Below are 22518 nucleotides of genomic sequence, written 5' to 3'. Positions count from 1 at the left end.
CACTTATACACGATTCGCCCTTGTGTTTACAAGAAACGGCAGTCGAACGCAGAATCACCCCAACCGAACGCAACACGATAGGAATGAAGAGAAGATTCTGAAAATGTATTTATGTTTTTTATATCAGTGAAGGGGAAACACATTTCACCATAGTAACGTAAAAACCAACACAATTCCAGCTATCGGTATAATCGCAAATGCAATTAGATCGAGTTTACTACCAGTTTATAAACAGATTCCACTAGCAGAAACGCAACTGGAAATTGTTTTTATTGTTTTATGATAGTAACCCCCAGAAATGTGCTTTAGTAAAATGTGCGGTGTTAATAGTGTACCTCTGCCTTTACGGTGTTGTTTATTCAGTTGCTACACGCGCGCGCAGCTTTGTTTATGTGTATCAAGCGTGCCTCTTCGTTTTGTAATTGTGCTTTATTCCCTAAAAATGAGTAAAATACTTAAAAGGTGTGAAAAGGAAGCGTCCTGGAAAAGGAAGACACTGCAGATTCAGAGAGAAAAAGAAAAGCAATATCGATAAACAGAGGCGGACTGGGTCAAAAATTCTCACCCGGGAAAATTTATAGTGGCCTCATACTATGGTTTATGGCCAAAATCACACCGGTCCCCGGCCCACCGGGGTTTCTCGGTAAGGCTTATGGCCAGTCCGCCTCTGTCGATAGAAAAAATATGAAATTGTGAAACGCTTTGAGCGAAATGAAAGACCATGTGATATTGCACGTGCTACAGACCAAAATGAGGCAACGCCGAGAATTACAAAGAATGCAAAGAAAATAAAAACTTTCATAGCAGGAACAATTCAAAGTGTAATTAAAATCCATTAGATTAAGACACAAAGAATTGGAAGAGATGGAACTGCTGTCATCTGTTTGGATAGAAAATCAAACAAAAAACAAGTTTGCTTACTATAGAAGCAAAAGCATTAGCAATATTTTATTACATAATAGCTGTAATAAAATACATAAGTATTTTATTACGATAATTTATTGTAGTAAAATAATAAGAGGAGTATACCTCAATATTATATTACGTAGAACACTTCCGTATGATACCCTCCAGAAATTAAAACGGAAAAAACGAAAAAATCGACAACTTACTGGTAATTTGTCGATTTTTTTCGTTTTTACGGAAGTGTTCTACGTAATATAATATTGAGGTATACTCCTCTTATTATTTTACTACTATTATTAAATACTCAATAGCTCTGATTCATACTATCTAGATAATTTATTGTGTTTGGTAATGTTTTGGTTACAAATGTGTGTTCAATCTTGGGTGATTGGCACCTAACCATATTTTTCCCATAGAGCCTGTTGTTTATATTGCATGATTTTGAATTGCACGAGGGTTTCTAGGAACACAACTATCGTGCTATACGAGGACTGACTGTATTTGGTTCATATAGAAAAATTTGTTGAGCTGTCCCAAATTTCATTAAAATTGGACAGATAGAAATCTGACAATTATTATTTCCTTTTTCTATACAATTTGTATGGAAATAAATTCATACACTAAATGTAGTTTTAATGTAGTATTTTCAGCTTTAGACAGGTTGTGCATTGTTATGTATGATTTCTAATCTGTCTCTGCATAAGCGGTGCCTCCGTAGCCAGGTGGGAAGGAGCAGCAGTGCGTAGCACACGCTTCTTGATTAGACCGGGGTTCGAGCCTGTCACCACCAAATATGGAGGATGCGGAAAGGTTAGGGAATGACCACCGCATATCCCGGTGAAATATGGCCTTAGTTGCTAATGCTCCTAAAAACCAAATAAACAAACAACAACAACAACAACAAACAAATTCTGCATAAGCACATCAGAAATATTCCTTTTTTGCATTTAAAAAAAAAAAACGGTTTTTTCTTTCATTCTGTGTTACTTTTCTTCTAAACAACTACTTACTCTGTAAAAATCTGAAATTCGATTTTTACAGAGATTACAATATGATAATATCCTTGGAATATTGTTATCATTTCTGGAGTGATATCTGCCATAGCCTCTCTCTCTCTCTCTTAGGCTTCTAGATTCCATCCAAAAGAGAGCTTTTATGTTAATTGATGACATCTTTAAACTGTTTCTCTCCACTCTCTCATCTGATAGATATTCTGTTTCTGCTGCATGCCTTTTCTGTAGATATTTCCATGCGTACTGTTCTTCTGAATTATCTTCTATAATTCTCTCTCTCTCTCTCTCTCTCTCTCTCTCTCTCTCTCTCCCTCCCCCCCCCCCAAACCAGTCCAAACTCATGCCACAAACAATCAACATCCTTCTACTGTTTAATTTCACACTCACAGAACCACCTGTTATTCTTGCTCATTCATCCCTTCAATTCCTGTTTTTCTGGAACATCCTTCCTTCACATGCGTAATTTTCTGAAAATTACAATTTATGAAAATTATGATTATCTTTTTTTTTGAATCTTTGACCGATGCATGGTACAGTACTTTAGGTTCTAATGCTTTTCATGTTTGAAGTTTTCATTTAAAAAAAGGCATTTTCTCCGTTTCATTGTATTTTGAAATGAGTGATTTTACCAAGCAGTGAATTTTTATCAAATTTTGAATTAAGGAAAAAGTGCAACAGAAACTCATGACATATTAAAAACAGCTTTTGGAGAAGATATGGTGCATCATTCAAAGACTTTAATTATTTGCAGTTTGGTGAGAAGATTTCTTCTCTGTTTAAAGCTGATTCTTGCACTGGCTCCTTTCATCTCTTCAAAAACTATTGCTTGCATTCATCATCTGATCAGGATTGATCAATATTTAACTATCCATCAATTAACAGCAGGAATTTCAGTAAACAGATTTCAGCAAACTCTTCCTGATCCAGCATTATGGTGTGCAGAAATGCAAGCTTCAGGCATTGATAATTGTTTCCTCTCAACTATCTGAAATCTATGATAGGTCACCTCCCAGAGATGAAACCAGTCAACGTTAAAACATAAAAAAAAAGGTAAGGAAATTAGATAATGGTAAGGAATTTAAGTGGTACTTCTGTTGTAAATTATTTAAAGTGATCACTTCACAATGTGAAGCATGTGAGTACTCATTTAAATGAACACAAAGTCATCTTCTTACATTAAGACATACTAGTAAAATAATAAGAGGAGTTTACCTCAATATAGTGTGTAGAACACTTCCATATCATACCCTCCAGAAATAAAAAAGAAAAAATCGACAACTTACCAGTACATTTGAGTAAAATATAAATAAAAAAAAAAAAATCAATTTAACACAATTCAAATCAATTTAAAACAATTAAAAATCAAATTAACGCAATTAAAAGAATCTAACGAAAATATTCAAAACGATTTTCCTTCCTAACAGCTTAACAGATTCTTTAAAGATACCGAATTTAAAATTGTAGCTAGGCCAATACGGAAGTTACACACTATACTGAACAATCGCTCGGTTCTTTCAGCGTTCGCAACACAAATTAATGATCTGGTATACAACATTTCTTGCGGTGATTGCGACTCGTCCTATCAGGGTTCGACCCGTTTTTCTCTTAATATTCGTGTAAATCAACATGAAGCCTCAGTTCGTGCTTCTTGTTCAGCAGCGTCAGAATTAGCCTTTCATGCCATTAACGAAAAACATACTTTTTTATTTAACGAAGCCAAAATACTTAATGTTCAACGTAATTATACGCGACTATTAATTGCAGAAACCGTTGAAATTAAATTACACAAGAATTCTGTTAATGTTTGGTGGCCATATTTGATCTCCGATGCATGGACCTGCATGCGCGAAGACAAATAATCTCTATTTAAGTATCAGGTTTATCCCGATTCGGTAATTTTCATTCCTGTGATCACGATATACGGTCGAAAAGCGTTGTCAGCTTCAGGAAGGAAAATTGTTTTGAATATTTTCGTTAGATTCTTTTAATTGCGTTAATTTGAATTTTAATTGTTTTAAATTTATTTGAATTGTGTTGAATTGTTTTTTATTTTTTTAAAAATTATTTATATTTTAATCAAATGTACCGGTAAGTTGTCGGTTTTTTCCGTTTTAATTTCTGGAGGGTATCATACGGAAGTGTTCTACGCACTATATTGAGGTAAACTCCTCTTATTATTTTACTAATATTATTATCAACGTAGACATATTGAGTAGTACAGCTCTGATTCATACTATCTAATTAAGACATACTGCAAATGGATTGAAACTGAATGAGACTTCCATTGAATTGGGGCATTGACGATCAGCATCAGTGATTGCTTAATCAAGAAATTCAGCACTGGAAAAACATCCTCAAACACCTTATTTTTACTTAAGCATAACTTGTCATTCAGCAGTTTTTCAGACAAAATTTTTGCAGTTGGTAGTGGAAATTTCTTAGGACTAGTTTCATGTGAATTCAATAATATTGTTATTGAATTCACATATTCAATTGTTATTGTTATTTTGGTTTTTAGGAGCATTAGCAACTAAGGCCATATTGCATCCGGGATATGCGGTGGTCATTCCCTGACCTTTCAGCATCCTCCATATTTGGTGGTGACGGGCTCGAACCGCAGTCTAATCAAGAAGTGTGTGCTACACACTGCTGCTCCTTCCCACCTGGCTACGGAGGCGCCCACATATTCAATAACATAATCTGAAAACACTTATCGCATTTATAAACAGTTGTACTAACCACAGGGCCAGCTTAAAGCTAGATCGAGCGGTTCCCCTGAACAGGGTGCCAAAATTTAGGAGCACAAAATTCCCCGAAAATTCGCTGATTTTCTGTAAATTTTGAGTCTGAGCGGATGCATCAAATTCTTGCACAGGGCACTGATAGACCTGGGGCCTCTTCTGACTGACCACAACTGTGCAAAAAATATGCTATATGAACTTATAAACCTATTAGGTTTATGAGTTCACAACAGAATACATAAAAATTTCAGAGAGGGCAAAGAAGCAAAATATTATTCCATTATATTTGATTGTATTACCAGTTTGAGTCACTCTGAGGAGACCTTGTTTACAATAGCATTTATAGATGATGAATATGTGTGAAAGACTACTTTTTGGGCTATGTAAATTCCTGTGAATCTAAGGAGAAGGTACTTCTAAAACGTTAATCCAGAATGCATGGGATTCAAAAATTCTGATGGGCCAGGCTGCCACAATGGCACAAACATGAAGGGTCAAAATTAAAGCAGTTAAAGTAACATATAGTTTTATATATATATTTTATTATTAAATTTTGTTAAACTAAGTAAATCCATCAGCAGAGAATGTAATGTTAAAGCCCTTCAGTAGACATATTTAAACAAATTTTCCACTATACTTGAATTTCGTTTAAAAAAAAAGCAATGAGAGGGGTGGGGGAGGTATCACGTGCATTTTGTAATTTTGAAAGAACCAGTCACTTTAGAATTAGCTCTAGGAAAGTTTTTCATGCTAGTGATGCTCTTTTTATACATCTTTACCAAAAAATAATTTAGGAATCTGTAATTTAGAACTATGTTTATGATCAATATCTTTTGCATTCAACTGAACAGTTTTTCTTCTATTTAAAGAGTCTACAAGAAAAGACGCAACAGTTTTGATTACCAATATTTTTTTTTTTGTGTTTGGCATCATTAAACATAAGACAAATGTAAAAAAAAAAAAGAAAACTTTAAAACTTTTTTTTTTTTATTGATAAGTATGCACCCTGACGGAAAATTCTGTAAGCAAGATGGAGCACACTACTGGCCAGAGTCATATTTTGTATGAAAGTGTGTTATGAAATGCAGTTTTGTTACAGTGCAGTGCAAATTTGAAGTGAGATTTTGTTGCAGAAACATTAACAAGTTGGATATGTGTAAAGAAGTTTGAACAGTCTTTGGACTATTCAAATTGATATTTAATATTGATATTGATATTTAATTTATTGATTTTATTAATTTAAACTACCATGCCCCAGACTAGAGCAGCAAAGCAACGGGCACAAAGTGGCAGGAGTGCTGTGACTTGGGGGAGAACTGAGGGGGGCAATTCTCCAACGCATCACAGCCTAAAAAAATGTGCAACTTGTGAAATGTTTGCCGAACTCTCTGGAACGGAACATGATATTGCCATGGGGGATGTCTTTGTGTGTGCACGATGTAAGGAGTGTAAGGAAATCAGGCGACAACTCAGCGTTGTTATGGGCCTATATGAGAGTTTGAAGGACAGGGTGGATGCCCTCGAAAGATCTAAATTGAGGGGCCCGTCAGGCTCTCAGCTGCCCACATCAACGCCAGAGCTGGCACTTGGTCATCACGCAACACAGCGGCAACCCCTAAGGCAGAATGCGCTGGTCCCACAGGAACTAGTAGTTGTTGGTGACTCTATTGTCAGGGAAATGGGGAACATCCTTTGTAAAAAGGATAGGTGGAACAGGACCAGGGTATGTCTGCCAGGGGCAAAGGTTGATGACGTTGTAGAGCGGATATCATCTTTCAAGGGCACAAAAGGTGATATAGTTGTACACGTTGGCACTAATGATATTAAGAGTAAGAGACCGGCGGAATTACTCAACAAGTACAGGTCACTGTTGAAAAAAAGCCGTGAAATAGGGTTGAATTTGAAAGTGTCTGCAATTCTGCCCAGACACGATAGGAGGGAGTACATGATGAGAGCCTTGTCGATCAATTTGGCCTTGGAAAGATTGTGCAAGGCTCAAGGGGTAGAATTTTTTTCAGCCTGGACTGTACTTGTTAAGAGGAGAGATTGCTTCTACAGGGATGGGATACACTTAAATAAAGGGTGCAAGAATATTTGCTGATGCTATCGAGGCAGTGTTAGGTGGGTCGGAAAACTGCTAGTTTGGGGGGATACAAAGACTAATAGTTTAACAGTAACCGCAGGCAGAGGTGAAGGTGATTCTTGCACAACTTCTATTAGAATAAGAAGCGACCTGGAGCGAGGGGTGTTGGGGGTTTCAGGGACGGATGGCAGTCATCATGGAATAGTTGGGTATATGGGATGTGTTAGGGTAACAAGGAATAGGCATAGGAGCATGTATGCTTGCATGTATACCAATGCTAGAAGTATAGTAAATAAATTTGATGAATTTGAAGTGTTGGTCAAGACATCAAAGGCGGAAATTGTTGCGATAGCAGAGACGTGGTGTCACAAAGATATGAGGAATGCAGAACTGGAATTTGGGGAGTACAATGTGTACAGAAAGGATAGACAGGACAGAAAGGGAGGGGGTGTTATGCTGTTAATTAAGAAAAACCTAAAATCAAAGGAAGTGCACCCAGTTAATATAGATGAACAGTGCTCTGTTGAGTCAGTTTGGTGTGAGATAAGCACTGCGAAAGGAAAAATAAGAGTAGGAGTGTGTTATAGGCCTAATGACTTGAATGAGTACAATGAACAATTGTACAGAGAAATAGAGTGGGCCAGTAAATCAGAATGTCTTATAATGGGGGATTTTAACTTCCCAGATATTGACTGGAACTTGTGGGTTGGTCACTCACACACTAGTCAGACTTTTGTGGATTTATTGGATGATTGTTTTCTGCAGCAGCATGTTCGAGAGGCAACCAGAGAAAGTAACACTCTTGATCTGGTTATCAGCAGTGATCATTCGTGTATTAAAAATTTGCAGATAAAGGAACCACTAGGTGGCAGTGATCACAGTGTGCTGAAGTGGGATTTACTCAAAGAGGTAACTACTGTCAGGGGTAAAGGAAAGGGTTTTTGCTTCCTCTCAGACAGTTTTTTTAAATTCTGTACAGTGGGATCAACTGACGATGTTACAAACAGTAAATTCTAAGTGGGAAGCATTCAAAGAATTAATCATGGAAGCTACTAGACTTTATATACCGATTAAGAAATATCGTTCAAGGTTTAGGCCTAAATGGTTATCAAATGAACTAATGAGACTCGTGACAGAGAAGAAAAATGCATGGGATGCATATAAATTATCAGGTGACGCAGAAGCCTGTGGCAGATATAAGCTAGTCTGTAATCAGGTCACAAAGGAGGTTCGGCAGGCGAAGGAAGGCGGATTACGAGAAATCTTTGGCAAAAGATGCTAAGAAAAACAGCAAGGATTTCTTTACTTATATAAACTCTAAAAGGAAGGAGATGAATATGATTGGTCCACTTGACATCGATGGTTCGACTGTTGATGATCCTGCTCAGATAGCAAACAAACTGAATGAGTATTTTGCATCTACATTCACACGTGAGGAATTATTACAATTTGAAAATGGAAGAAGGTTATCAAATTGTAGTAGTGTGCTTAATGATTTTGTAATAACTGAGAGCAAAGTGGAGGAGAAATTGTTGAAGTTAAACACAGGAAAGGCACCTGGGGTGGATGGGATCTATCCAGTTATTTTAAAGGAGGCGGCAAAGCAACTAAGCAAACCCTTAGCCATAATTATGAGAGCATCCTTGGACTCAGGGGAGGTTCCCACGGACTGGAGATGTGCAAATGTGTCCCCAATTCACAAAGGTGGATCAAAGGGTGACACAAGTAATTACAGACCAGTTAGTTTAACTTCTGTTCCGGGTAAAATAATGGAGTCGCTGGTTAAAGATGCATTGCAGGATCATCTAGACAAGACTGCAGCAATAATTCAAACACAGCATGGGTTTGTTAAGGGAAAGTCTTGTCTGACAAATTTGATTGGTTATTATGATGTGGTCACAAAGGAACTGGATGCAAAAAATAATTTTGATATCATATACTTGGATTTCAGGAAAGCTTTTGACACTGTTTCGCATGGAAGACTACTGTACAAATTGGAGCAGAATGGTATTAAGGGTAAGTTGCTACAATGGATAAAAGGATGGTTAAGTGGGAGAAGACAGAGGGTGGTAATCAATGGGTGCTGCTCTTCGTGGACTAATGTTATTAGTGGAGTCCCACAGGGTTCGGTGTTGGGTCCACTGTTGTTTTGTGTATTTATCAATGATATTGATGAAGGTATATCAGGCTTAATGTCGAAGTTTGCAGATGACACAAAGGTTGGCAGGGTTGTTAATGACAGTAATGGCAGTGTGCTACTGCAACAGGATCTAGATAATTTGGGCAGATGGGCTAAGAAGTGGCAACTGAAGTTCAACCTTGACAAATGCAAAGTACTGCATATGGGTAGAAGTAACCCCAGAGAAACATACCAGCTGTGTGGTACTACACTTAAGGTGGTAGAAAATGAAAAAGACCTGGGAGTAATTGTGCAGTCAGATATGAAGTTTTCTGAGCAGTGCAGACAGGCTGCTAGGGCGGGTCATGGGGTTTTGTCAATGATATATAGGAATTTTGCTAGCAGGGAAAAGGAGGTGATTGTCCCTCTGGTCAGGCCACGCCTTGAGTACTGCGTACAGGTCTGGAGGCCTCATTTTAGGAAGGATGTAGATTTGCTTGAGATTGTACAGAGAAGAGCAACACGATTGGTGAGGGGAATGAAGGGATCCTCTTACCAAGAGAGGCTTAAGTTCTGCAAATTGCAGTGGCTGGAGACTAGGCACCTGCGAGGTGATCTGATTGAGGTGTATAAGGCCTTGAATGGGTTGAGCACGCTGAATTCTGATGGGATCCTCCCACTTGTTCAGAATACGAACCTACGGGGACATAAGTTCAAATTAAGAAAAGATAGATGTAGAATAGATGTGCGGAAATTTGCCTTTAGCCAGCGGGTGGTTAATTGCTGGAACAAACTTCCATCTGTCGTTGTGGAAGTTGATAGGTTAAATAAATTTAAGGAGGAACTGGACAGGCATTTGGAGGGTATGGTGTGATTTTTTTTTTTTTTTTTTTTTGGCTGATGCTGCATAAGCTCCTACACTTGCTTTCTTGCATCAAGTGCCACTACTACTACTACTACTACTAGATCAGACTTTTTTATTTTATATTGACTTTTATATTTTATTCTTTTTATAACTTTCAAAAATACACTTAACAAAACTAAATCTAAACAAAAACTGACAAATTAGCTGATATTTCCTGGATTGTAAATGTTCAAGGTGTTACAAGAGTTATTATTATTAGCCAAATGGTGCAAGAAAGCCTGAGGCTTTTGCTGCACTAGCCAAAAAAACAATTTCAGAATTACCCTGAAAGAGAGAGAGAGAGAGAGAGAGAGAGAGAGAGAGAGAGAGAGAGAGAGAGAGAAGGGAATCACCAAGAAAGAGAAAAATGATGATATCCAGCTCAGGACCCTGGGTGTGCCAAACCCATATTCACCAGATGTGAGCCCCTGAAGTTAAATTTGCAAATTAATTCCCCTGAATTTTCATCAGCGGTAATCGGAGATTAAGGCATTTTCGAATTAGAGTCGGTTGATTTTCAGTTTCATAAGTTTGTCCTTTCCGTGGATAATGTGTGATTTAAAAAATAATGTATGTAATATTAATAGTAATTGTAACTTTTCGTGAGATACCATTAATATGTAAGTAAACTCATTTACACTCAACCAAAAGGACTAAAATGTAACCATGCAGTAGAATCAATCGCCATGTGAGTTTCGTGGGAGGGGGGGGTAACAAAAATTTCATTTTAATTCCAAAGTAGAACAATATACAGTACCCAGAATAAAATCCTTCCACTTGTTCAGATTACCAACCTACGGGGACATAAGTTCAAATTAAGAAAGGACAGATGTAGAATAGATGTGCGGAAATTTGCCTTTAGCCAGCGGGTGGTTAATTGCTGGAACAAACTTCCATCTGTTGTTGTGGAAGTTGATAGGTTAAATAAATTTAAGAAGGAACTGGACAGGCATTTGGAGGGAATGGTGTGATTTTTTTTTTTTTTTTTTTGGCTGATGCTGCATAAGCTCCTACACTTGCTTTCTTGCATCATGTGCCACTACTACTACTACTACTACAAATAGTCATTTTCTGTACATATGTAGTATTTTTGGGCATGCAATGTAAACTGCACATCTATTAATTTCTCATGGAACTTAATTATTCAAACTTTTTACTAACCTTGAAATTGTTTTGCTAACTGAAATTTTTCTGGGCCTGCCTTTTCTATAACTAAATATAATTTTAAACCCTTGTTACACTATATCAGAACTATCAGTTTGATAAAACCTTCTGCTCAATAGTGTACTACACTTTTCTAGATAAATTTTCCTGCTATGACACATCACCTACTAGTAAAACAAAAAAAAAAAAAAAAAATCAAACTCCATTGTCATACTTGTTTAATGACATGAAATGCACCAATTGCAGTCCAGTACATCAAAATATATAGGCATTCAAAACTGAATTTTCTCTTGATGACTGCAATTATTTTAATTCTAACAAAAGATTTGGTATTTCTTTATTCCATGCACTACTTTAAAAGTGAAACATCTTTGAGTTATAGTTCTTCATTTCAATTTATATTATTTTATTTTTTTCTATTGCAGGATCAACAGATAACTAGCAATCTTAATGCTAGTCCTTTGGATACACTAAGGTTTCCACTAGAACAACAGCTCCTTGATATCATGAGAACAACTTCAGAGAGCCAGGATCACTATAAAGGTAGGTCTTTTTTATTTAATTGTTTAAGTTCTGATCAGTCTGTGATAAATCAGATTTACTGCAGACAAATTGAAATTTAATACAATTCTCTTATCAGACAGATAATTTTATTATTAAAAATATGAATTAAACAAGAAATTATTACAAACTGTTGTTGATTTTATATGAGATAATCAAAATACTGTACTTCTTGGACTGCTTTAGATAACTGTTTCTCAATTTTATTTATACAGTTGGACATCTTGCAAAAATATATATAACCTCCCAGACTTTTTTCCTCATTTGTCCAGCTTAAAATCTTTGACATCACAAGAATGCAAAATAGGATTGTCATGATCTGTGCAATTTCTATTAATTTATTTAGTTATATTACTGCCTTTAAATCTGCCACTCCCATTGTTTGCTGAGATTGCATCAGTGAAATTTTATTATTTGGACAAAATCCTTTTATCAATATATAGAAAAATAAATAGTATTAAATGGAATTTTTTTATATAGTGGAGTAGTATAAAAATGAATACAGCATTTTCTTGTTTACATCCAGGCATCGACCTAGTCTTTTTGGCCTGGGTATCCAGGCCAAAAAGACTATGCCTATCCAATGAAAACTTGTCTGATTGAATGAGAAATACATGGAGCTATCCCATGATATTTGAATAAGGATGTTGCCAGATTACTTGAGCAGAAAAAGACGGCATAGAAAAGTTGCAGAGCAATAGAAAGTACTGAAGCTTATAAAGGTTACAATTTGATCTGTAATAGTGCCACAGAAAAGGTTAGGCTGGCAAAGGCACATTATGAGAAATCACTGGCAAAGAGAGGTTATAAGGAATTCTTCACATATATAAATGCTATATATTGGACCTGTATGTAATAGATGTGGGACAGTATTATATACCTCAGCTGAAATTGCAGATTAATTCAACGCTTACTTTGTATCGATATTTACAGAAGAAAAACTCTGTGTCAATGAGATATTATGGGAGCGAAGTTTAAAGAAAATGTAATTAATGATGTTGAAATTTCACATGTTTATTTAATGAAAAAACTTTCGAGCCTACAGGCCAGTAAGGCTCCTTGGATGATGGCATATACCCTATAATTTTAAGGGCGGCGGCTAAGTGAGTGCATTGAACCATTGATGCTAATTATGTTGTTGGTATAGATCTTAACGACAAGAGTTACTAAGGCCAAATTGTGTCTGTTCCTGTTTATTTACAGGAAACATGAGGCTAATTATGAGAGCATCACTGGACTCGGAAGAGATTCCGTTGGATTGGAAAAATGACAATGTATTGCCAATACATAAAGGTGGTTCTAAGAATGTAGTGGGAAATTAACCAACCAGTCAAACTTCGGTAGTGGGGAAAATCATGGAGACAACGATCAAGGGTGGAATTCAGGGTCATTTAGATAGAAATGGAATTTTGAAGGATTCTCATCATGGTTTTGAAAAGGGAAAATCATGTTTAACTAGTCTGGTTAGCTATTTTGACAGGGTCACTCATGAACTGGATTTGGGGAATAATTTCGTTTTGTTTATTTGGATTTCAGCAAAGTATTTGACTCAGTCCCACATGAGCGGCTACTTTATAAGCTGGAACAGGTTGGAATCATCGGGAAAATCCTTAGATGGATAGCTGGATGGCTTCAGGGCAGGAGGCAGAGAGTTGTGATAAATAGTTATTCCTCAGATTGGGTTGATGTAAGAAGTGGGGTTACCCAAGGATCATTATTTGGACCACTGTTGTTTTTGATTTTCATAAATGACATTACATTGATGAAGGGATAGAGGGCATGATGTCTAAACTTGGAGATGATGTTAAAATTGGTAGAGTAGTTAATGAACACCGTCAGCAGAGCTTTAATCCAGCAAAGTGTATGGTATTATACCTGGGGAACAGTAACTCCAAAATAACTTATATACTTGGTGGAGTTGAACTAAAGCCAGTAGTTGAGGAAAGGGACTTGGGTGTTATGATACGGTCAGATATGAAGTTGTCTGAGCATTGTAGACAGGTTGCAAGGAAGGCCCACGGTGTCCTATTGATGATTTATCGAATAATTGCTGGTAGAGATAAGGATGTCATAATCTCATTGTTATACCACACTCGGAATACTGTGTTTAGGTATGGAGACTGTGCTCAAGAAAGACATTGTGCTTCTTGGAAACTAGGCACCTTAGAGGAGTCTTGATTGAGGTTTTAAGGCTCTAAGGAGGCATAAGTAAAATGAATGAGGACAAAATTTTCACAGTTATAAATGATTCTAGAACTAGGGGCCATAATTTCAAGCTACGGGGGAGGGGTGTTTAGACTGGATGGCAGGAAGTTTTATTTTAGCCAGCAAGTTATAAATTACTGGAATAAGTTACCTACGTGGGTGGTAGAGCTGACATTTTGGGGAAATTCAAAGGTCAGCTGCATAATTACCTATGGGAGGAGGGAAACGTATAGGTTGTCTATTCCTTTTCTCTTATTTATTTATTTTTTTTTAATTTTCTTCATTGTTTTATTTTATTTAATTGCTAATACTAATTTGGCTTAGACAAATACCAGACCAACAGATTGCATCAGGGAAATCCAGTTGGCCGAAATTACCTGCTGACAATCGCCGAGGGAGAGACCTATAACTATCTGGGGATCATTTAGGCTCAACAGCTAAAATGCACAGAGATAAAGGCCGGTCACTAAGAAATACTATCAGAGACTGAGAAGCCTGCTAAAATCAAAGCTGAATGGTGGGAACATGGTCAGAGCTATAAACACTTACACATTTCTAGTATCAGAATAGCCCTTTGGGATCATATTGTGCCAACACTGAGCTGGAGGAGATTGACCAGGATAATGATGACCAAGAGCCACCAACACCACCCGAAGTCAGCCATTGAGAGATTTACCATAGCCCAGAAAGCAGGAGGGAGGGGTTTGACAGACCTCACTGAATAACAGAAGATGGTGATTAAGAACCTGAGGAATTATTTCCAGGAAAAAATTGCCAATCTTCCAAGCCATAAGCAAGATAGATAATTAACACACCTCACTCAACCTCACCAAGGAGATTCCACTTGCACAGACAGAAGAGACAAAGACAGAAAAATGGGTGAAGGCATTCTGTGTCAGACACTGCAATGACTTCCACCAAAACTACATAGATAAGGTTGCTATGAATGCAGTGAGTTGGAGGCACTACCCCGAGACTGAAGGATTCATGCTTGTCATCCAAGTAATCAACACCAGGAACTACAGGTGATACATTGCCATGGACCCTGGTGTGACAGATGACACATGTTGACAACGCCACCTGGTCCCTTAAACAATCCAGAACTTGACCACAGGATGCAGGGTTCTCAACCAGACAGAGCATGCTCATAGACATGACCAGGTTGCTAAGATAATACTTCAGAAGCTAGTGCAAAAATACCAATTGATCAAAGAAAGTGTACAATATATACAAAACTAAAGCCATGCTAGAGACTTACAAATTATATTGGGATCGTGCCATAATAATAGACACCGAAATCAGTATGCACCAGACATAACCCTTTTCAATAAGAATGAAATGGCTATCTACCTGATTGACATGGCAGTGCCCAACACCAGCAACCTCCAGAAAACTTATGGGGAAAAGATCAGGAGGTACACAAACCTAAGATAGGAAGGTAAAGAAATATGGCATAGGGAACAAGCAATGACCATCCCAATCACTGTGTCAACCATCAGCATGGTGCCAAATAATCTCCATAAGAACCTAGTAGCAACAGGCTTCACAGAGAAACACTTACATGAATGACATCAAATTTTATGCAGCAGTACTCCAGAAAGCTGCAATCCTGAACACCTGTAGGACAGTCAGAGTTCCTCAATCAATAATGTAAACCAGACATAACAGCCACCCAGTGCACCTGATACCAGTATTCATTGCAGGATGGGAAAAACCCATTAGGAAAAGAAAGAGATAATAACACTTATATGGAACTCCAGAACATGGAACACTTTGCGCAAGTCCAGAAAGCTGCGATCCTGAACACATGCAGGAGAGTCAATGAAATACAGGAATACCTCACACAGTGCAGTTAATTCATGCCAAAAAAATACCGTGCTATGCGAAACCACGCTGATTGAGGTATTATTAGTATGTATTTTAATGTAATGCGTTCCGACAATTTGATTATATGGGTCGAGTTGCAAAAATATATAGGTGTTTGTTTACCATAAATTGATGCACACGAAGTTCTTGCAAAAAAAACAGAAACTAAAATGATAAATATGAAAAATACTAGTAAGTACAGTACAAATGATTTTTATTGCAGGATGTACATACCAAAAGAATATAAGTGAAGTATGTACTGTATTTTTATTTTAAAAAATAACTGATCAGCTTAGGTTTGCATAGTTCTTTTTTTCTGCATACATCTCTTTTTTGCCTGTCTTACTTTCATACCTCGTTTGATGTTTGGATCTAGAAGAACACAGTGCCATTACATTTCCTCTTTCCACTCATATTTGCGTATAAAAGTGTAATGTTTTTAAAAAATAATCTTTAATAAAAATACACAGAAAAAAATATTTGTACAGCTTATGCACAATCAATGACCTCACCGCTCAGAATCTAGAGTGTTTACTAATCTATCAATGCTAGCAGAGTCCGTATATAATGGGAGTTGTGACAACAGTCAGCGTGGCCTTGAATCCATAACGTGCTGGCATTATTAATACACACGTACATATCAAATGTATTGGTGCGTAACGCAGTTAATTTTTTTTCAATTTGTAAACTGCGCTATAGCAAAACCTGCAATGTTCGAAACCGCACTATGCAAGGTATTCCTGTACCCGTGAAACAGTAATAATAGTAACGAGACACAAGCAACAACTCAATGCACTTAGTACCAGTAATTGTCATGGGATAAACAAAATCCCATAAGATAATAATAATGAAGAACAATGATGATTGTACTCTGAGTACAACAAAACAATTGTGCAGAGAAATAGTGGTCCAGTAAATCAGAATGTCTTGTAATGGGGGATTTTACCTTTCCAGATATTGACTGGAACTTGTGGGTTGGTCGCTCTCACACTAGCAAGGCTTTGGTGGATTTATTGGATGATTGTTTTCTACAGCAGCATGCTGCACAATTTCTCTGCACAATTCATGCCTTAAGAATCTGCAGATAAAGGAGCCACTAGGTGGTAGTGACCACAGTGTGCTGATGTGGGATTTACTTAAAGATGTAACCACCATCAGAGGTAAAGGGAAGGGTTTTTGCTTTTGTAAAGGTGACTACAGTGGTCTCACACAGTTTTTAAATTCTATACAATGGTATCAAATGATGATGATACCAACAGCAAATTCTGAATGGAAAGCATTCAAGGAAGTAATCTTGGAAGTTACTAGGCTTTTTGTCACTGTTCAAGGTTTAGGCCTAAATAGATGGCAGATGAACTAATGAGGCTTGTGGCAGAGAAGAAAAATGCATGGGATGCATATAAATTATCAGGTGACACAGAAGACTATGGTAGATACAAGACTGGATTTTGGTGTTTGTAGGTTCTAGGCACTTTTATTTCGAAATGCGCTAAAGGGGTAAAATTTTAACATTTGACTGCAAATCGTGTCACTTAACGTGACTCAAGTTCCAACTATAATAAATGACGAACCACTTAAACTGATGGAGCGACCATCACTTCAATTCTTCTAGTTTCGAGAACAGTTGCTAGATAGCATATGCATATTGAATTGAAGTTCCCAGGGGCGATTGTGTATGTTTTCTCAGCTTGTTTTTCGTTAGTCACAGTGAAAAGAGTGAGCTGTTGTTTTTTTTTTTTTTTGCCTTCCTTCATAGGCCCTAGGCACTATTCCTAAAGGGCCTAATGGGAAATCCGGCACTGGGTAGATATAAGCTAGTCTGTAATCAAGTTATAAAGGAGGTTAGACAAGCGAAGGCAGATTATGAAAAATCTTTGGCAAAGGATGCAAAGACTTCTGTACTTAAGTAAACTCTATCAGATTGGATCTGAAGTGTACCAATCTGATGGTCCACTTCAGATGGTGAAGTCAATATGAAGTGGACTAATCTGATGAATCAGATTGGTCCACTTCATATTGACGGTTCGATTGTTCGTGAACCTGCTGAGGTAGCTGACAAACTGAATGAGTATTTTGCATCTACATTCACACATGAAGAAGTCTATAGGGAAGAGGAGGCCAGAAGCTTAGCAAACTCTAACAGGGAACTTAATGATTTTGAAATAACTGAGAGCAGAGTGGAGGAGAAATTGTTGAAATTGAACATAAAAAGTCACCTGGGGTGGATGAGGTATATCCCGTTATATTAATGGAGGCAGCAAAGGAAGTAAGCGAACCTTAACCATAATTATGAAGGCTTCCTTATACTCAGGGAGGTCCCCATGGACTGGAGATGTGCAAATGTGTCCCCAATTCACAAAGGAGGGAGGATCAAAGGGTGACACGAGTGATTACAGACCTGTTAGTTTGACTTCTGTTCTGGGGAAAAGAATGGAGTCACTGGTTAAAGCAGCACTACAGTTATAGCTCAGACACAACATGGATTTGTTAATGGTAAGGCTTGTCTGACAAATTTCATTGGATACTACACTATGATGTGGTCACAAAAGAACTGGATGCAAAAAATAATTTTCATGTACTTGGATTTCAGGAAAGCTTTTGATACTGTTGCACATGCAAGACTAGTACAAATTGAGTAGTATGACATTAAGGGCAAGTTGCTGCAATGGATAAAAGGATGGTTGAGTGGGAGAAGACAGATTGTAATCAATGGACACTGCTCTTCGTGGAATACTGTTATTAGTGGAGTCCCCCAGGGTTCAGTGTTGGGCCCAGTGTTGTTTTCTGTATTTATCAACAATATTGATGAAGGTATATCCGGGGGAACGTGCATACAAGTTAGTGCAATTGCATCAGATCTGTTCACAGCTAACTGCTGAATAGTTATAAGATTGGAATCATTATGTATATCTCATGTTGTGAATATGAGATATAAATAATGTAACCTTAGGCTTTTGCCCTAAATAATTCAGGTATATCAGGGTTAATAATAGTAGTAGTAGTAGTTGCATGTGATGTAAGAAAGCAAGTGTAAAACCGTCTCAAAAGCAAACTTTTAAGTTATTTCACGAAACGGAACAAAGTTACTTTCTTTTTAGTTTTATTTATTTATTATTATTATTATTATTTTTTTTTTTTTAAGCTTACGCCATTCAAAAAGGAAAGGATCAATTTCCATACATGTATAAAAGGCGATCCTTCAAATGGGCAGTTTGAGAGCTTCTGATATTGTTCACGGAAGGATTTCCAGGATGGGCGTAAGGGAATGAGTAAACCCCCTTAACGATGTTAATTCATATCCATTGTGGGTACTGAATTGTGGGTTAGGAGGATACACTAAGGTTTTATGTGTACTTACATTATTTTATTATTATTTTTTTTGTATGCATTTTGTTATGTCTATGTAGTAGTAGTGGCATGTGATGCAAGAAAGCAAGTGTATGAGCTTATGCAGCATCAGCCAAAAAAAAAAAAAAAAAAACCCACACCATTCCCTCCAAATGCCTGTCCAGTTCCTCCTTAAATTTATTCAACCTATCAACTTCCACAACGACAGATGGAAGTTTGTTCCAGCAATTAACCACCCGCTGGCTAATGGTAAATTTCTGCACATCTATTCTACATCTGTCTTTTCTTAATTTGAATTTATGCCCCCTTAGGTTCGTAATCTGAACAAGTGGAAGGATCCCATCAGAATTCAGCATGCTCAATCCATTCAGGGCCTTAACACCTCAATCAGATCACTGTGCAGGTGCCTAGTCTCCAGCCACTGCAATTTGCAGAACTTAAGCCTCTCTTGGTAAGAGGATCTCTTCATTCCCCTCACCAATCTTGTTGTTCTTCTCTGTACACGCTCAAGTAAATCTACATCCTTCCTAAAATGAGGCCTCCAGACCTGTACGCACTACTCAAGGCGTGGCCTGACCATTGCCTTATACAGAGGGATAATCACCTCCTTTTCTCTGCTAGCAAAATTCCTATATATCATTGACAAAACCCCATGACCTGCCGTGGCAGCCTGTCTGCATTGCTCAGAAAACTTCATATCTGACTGGACAATTACTCCTAGGTCTTTTTCATTTTCTACCACCTTAAGTGTAGTACCACACAGTTGGCATGTTTCTCTGGGGTTACTTCTACCCAGAGCTTTTTTTTGTGACGGTACGCAACGGTACGGCGTACTGGCACCTTTTTTAACAGCGTGTGATATTTGTATGCAGTACATTTTGAAATTTGATATATTCAGTAATTTCTTTTTCACATGTTAAAAGTTGTTATTTAACTAAATTCGCATTTTTCGCTGTCTATTGTTAAGATATTTTCTATATAAAACTTTATAACCATTTCTGGAATTTTAGATTACTCAGTCGGACGTCTGTTTAATGAACTTAAAATAGTTTCGGTTGAGCAAAAAAAAATTTCATATAACGAACAGAGTAGGGAGACTCGGTACACACTCTTCACACTTCTGGCCTTCAGGCAATTTAGGCAGTTAGTGATGCTGCACGAATTAAGAGAGCTAAAGGGATTATTCCACTTAGTGATACTCGTAAATCCTATCTGACCACCTGTCCCACATACTGAGAACTTGCGCTGGTCAAGGGGTATTCCTGATGCGAACAGTGGGTTCTGGTCAACCATCTACTGTAAGCGCCCTCTTCGGGAATTAGGAGAGAGTGGTTTTCTTTGCAGATAATCAACTGTTGTTTCGCAGAAGTGCGATTTTTTTCCGTAAATGTTTCTGTAAATTTTTCATATCTCTATTTACATAGTTACAGTACCTCAATGACTTCCACATTTTGGACAGTTTCACGGGGAAAAAAAAAATAAAAAAAAATAATTCAAATTTAAGAACTAGTTCAAAGAGCTAATGACAGTATCGATGACAAGAAAAGAAAAATGAGGATAACGAAGGTGTTAAACCTTCTAAACATGAAATGTTGGCAGCTTTTGAAACTTTGTCGTGGTCTACAGTGTGAAGATGTTCCTAAGAATACAAAAGGTATGTTAAAACAAATGCAAAAAAAAATTTAAATGATCGATCTACATTAAATACAGTGTACTAATATTGTGTGCATCATGTCGTATGAAAAAAAAAAAAAAAAAAAAAATCGTATCTTAATTTGTTATGTATTAATAAATTGTTTTGAAATGTTAGAAAATATATTTACTATCTTTTACTGTATTTCTGAATATTGCATTATTTTTCATTGTGGAAAAGGTCATGTTTCTTTAGAACGAAATTTTTGTTTAACAAATTTTTGCAAGGAACAATCGACTTAGTTATATAGAGGTTCCAGCTGTAGATTTATTGGGGATTATCTAACTTTCGCAGATGTTCTGTTCATCTAAGAAGTACCACTCACTTCGGGAAACTCGTGTACCACTTTTTACTCCCCCCCCTCTTGGAAATGCCATTTCGTAGTGGCTCCTATTGGTTCGCCATTAATGTTTCTGTGGCTTTTGTTTCAATGTAAAAGTTTATTCAACTCAACTTTGTATTTGTGCATTTTCAATTCAGATGCAACAGCTTTATTTATTTGCCCGTGCGGTAACGAGATTGTAAGTGAATTAGTATTAAAAAAAGTTATCTTGAACCGTAAAGTACAAAATGAAAAGAATTACTAGTTTATTCTCACCCTCCATAGTTAAGAAATTAAAAAGAAGTGAAAATGTGAGTGAAGACCTGATTACAGAAACTGTGTCAAACACTGCTTTTGTTCCTGATGATATCTGCCTCCAACAGCAAGGGATGACTGACATAAATGACTGGCCAAATTGCTGGACTGTTGATCAAAAAAATGATTTCTGTGCGAAGTATAATTGGCTAAATTATCAAAATAAGAGACTTGGCTGTGCATTATGTAAACAAATTGGAACTCTTGGAGTGGAAAAGAAGATGAGCATGAAGATTTCTAAGGAATGGGCAAATAATGAAGTTACATATTTTGGCAAAAGCAGACAGCAACAGCTATTGTCTTTAAGAAAGAAAATTTTCGATCACAAGGAAACAGCGGGACATAAAGCTGCTATAAAACTGCTTGTGGAAGCTGAGAAAGGACCCCTTGAAAATCTGTGTTTAAAGAGTTTATTGCACGAAAAATTAATAACAGCAAAAATTTTTCGCACCGCATATAAGGTGGCCGAAGAAAATCAGTCTTTTTATAATTTTGAATCAGAGATTGACCTACAGGAATTAAATGGGATTGACATGGGTCGTATTCTTCATTCAAAAAACGCTTGCATTAACATCTTGAACCACATTAGTGATGAAATGAGAAAAAATTTGGTTAATAAAATCGTCAAGTCGAACAGTAAAATTTCACTGATAATTGACGAATCGACCACGGTGAGTAGGAAATCCACTTTGATCATTTTTGTTTGAACTTGTATATTTGACGGTGGAATGAGATCTCCCGTAAATTTGTTTCTGTACTTGATTGAACTCGAAAGTGTTACTGCAAAAGGGGTATTTCATTCTCTGCTGGATTGTCTTCAGTCATACAGTATGATGGAAAACTATTTAAAAACTCACTTAGTTTGTGTCACATGTGATGGTGCAGCTGTTATGATGGGTAGTAAAAGTGGCATCAAAACTAATGAAACAAAAATTCCCTTCTTTAATAGTGTGGCATTGCGCTAATCACCGATTAGAACTATCAGTTGGTGATACTGTGAAATCCGTTGCAGGTATCAATAGATTTAAAGCATTTATTGATAAACTTTATGTCATGTATAACGCGTCGCCAAAAAATGCCAGAGAATTGAAGGTGTGTGCCAAATCGCTGGATATTGAACTATTAAAAATTGGCAGAATTTTAAGCACACGATAGGTGGCATCGAACTTCTGGTCTGTTTCAGCTGTTTAGAATAACTATGAGGTGTTAGTTAATCATTTTCAAGAAGCAAAGAATGACTCAATGCGGGACCAAAAAGAAAGATGTACATATGAAGGA

General features: G+C 37.0%; 1 protein-coding gene across 2 annotated transcripts in view; it reads left to right on the top strand.

Moving 5' to 3' along the window:
• LOC150078409 (cytoplasmic polyadenylation element-binding protein 2-like) overlaps positions 1-22518 on the top strand; it is a 405982-nt gene that overhangs the window by 55915 nt on the left and 327549 nt on the right. For both annotated transcript variants that reach the window (XM_090385295.1, XM_090385294.1), the window contains exon 2: positions 11356-11473. In XM_090385295.1, coding sequence (XP_090241421.1) covers positions 11356-11473 — 118 coding nt within the window. The remainder of the gene's footprint in view (positions 1-11355; positions 11474-22518) is intronic.

Source organism: Mastigoproctus giganteus, chromosome 11 (assembly GCF_048544385.1).
Source record: "Mastigoproctus giganteus isolate SK-2022 chromosome 11, ASM4854438v1, whole genome shotgun sequence".
Lineage (NCBI taxonomy): Eukaryota > Metazoa > Arthropoda > Arachnida > Uropygi > Thelyphonidae > Mastigoproctus > Mastigoproctus giganteus.
The sequence above is the reverse complement of the archived record's forward strand: the minus strand, read 5'-3'. Positions and strand labels throughout refer to the sequence as shown.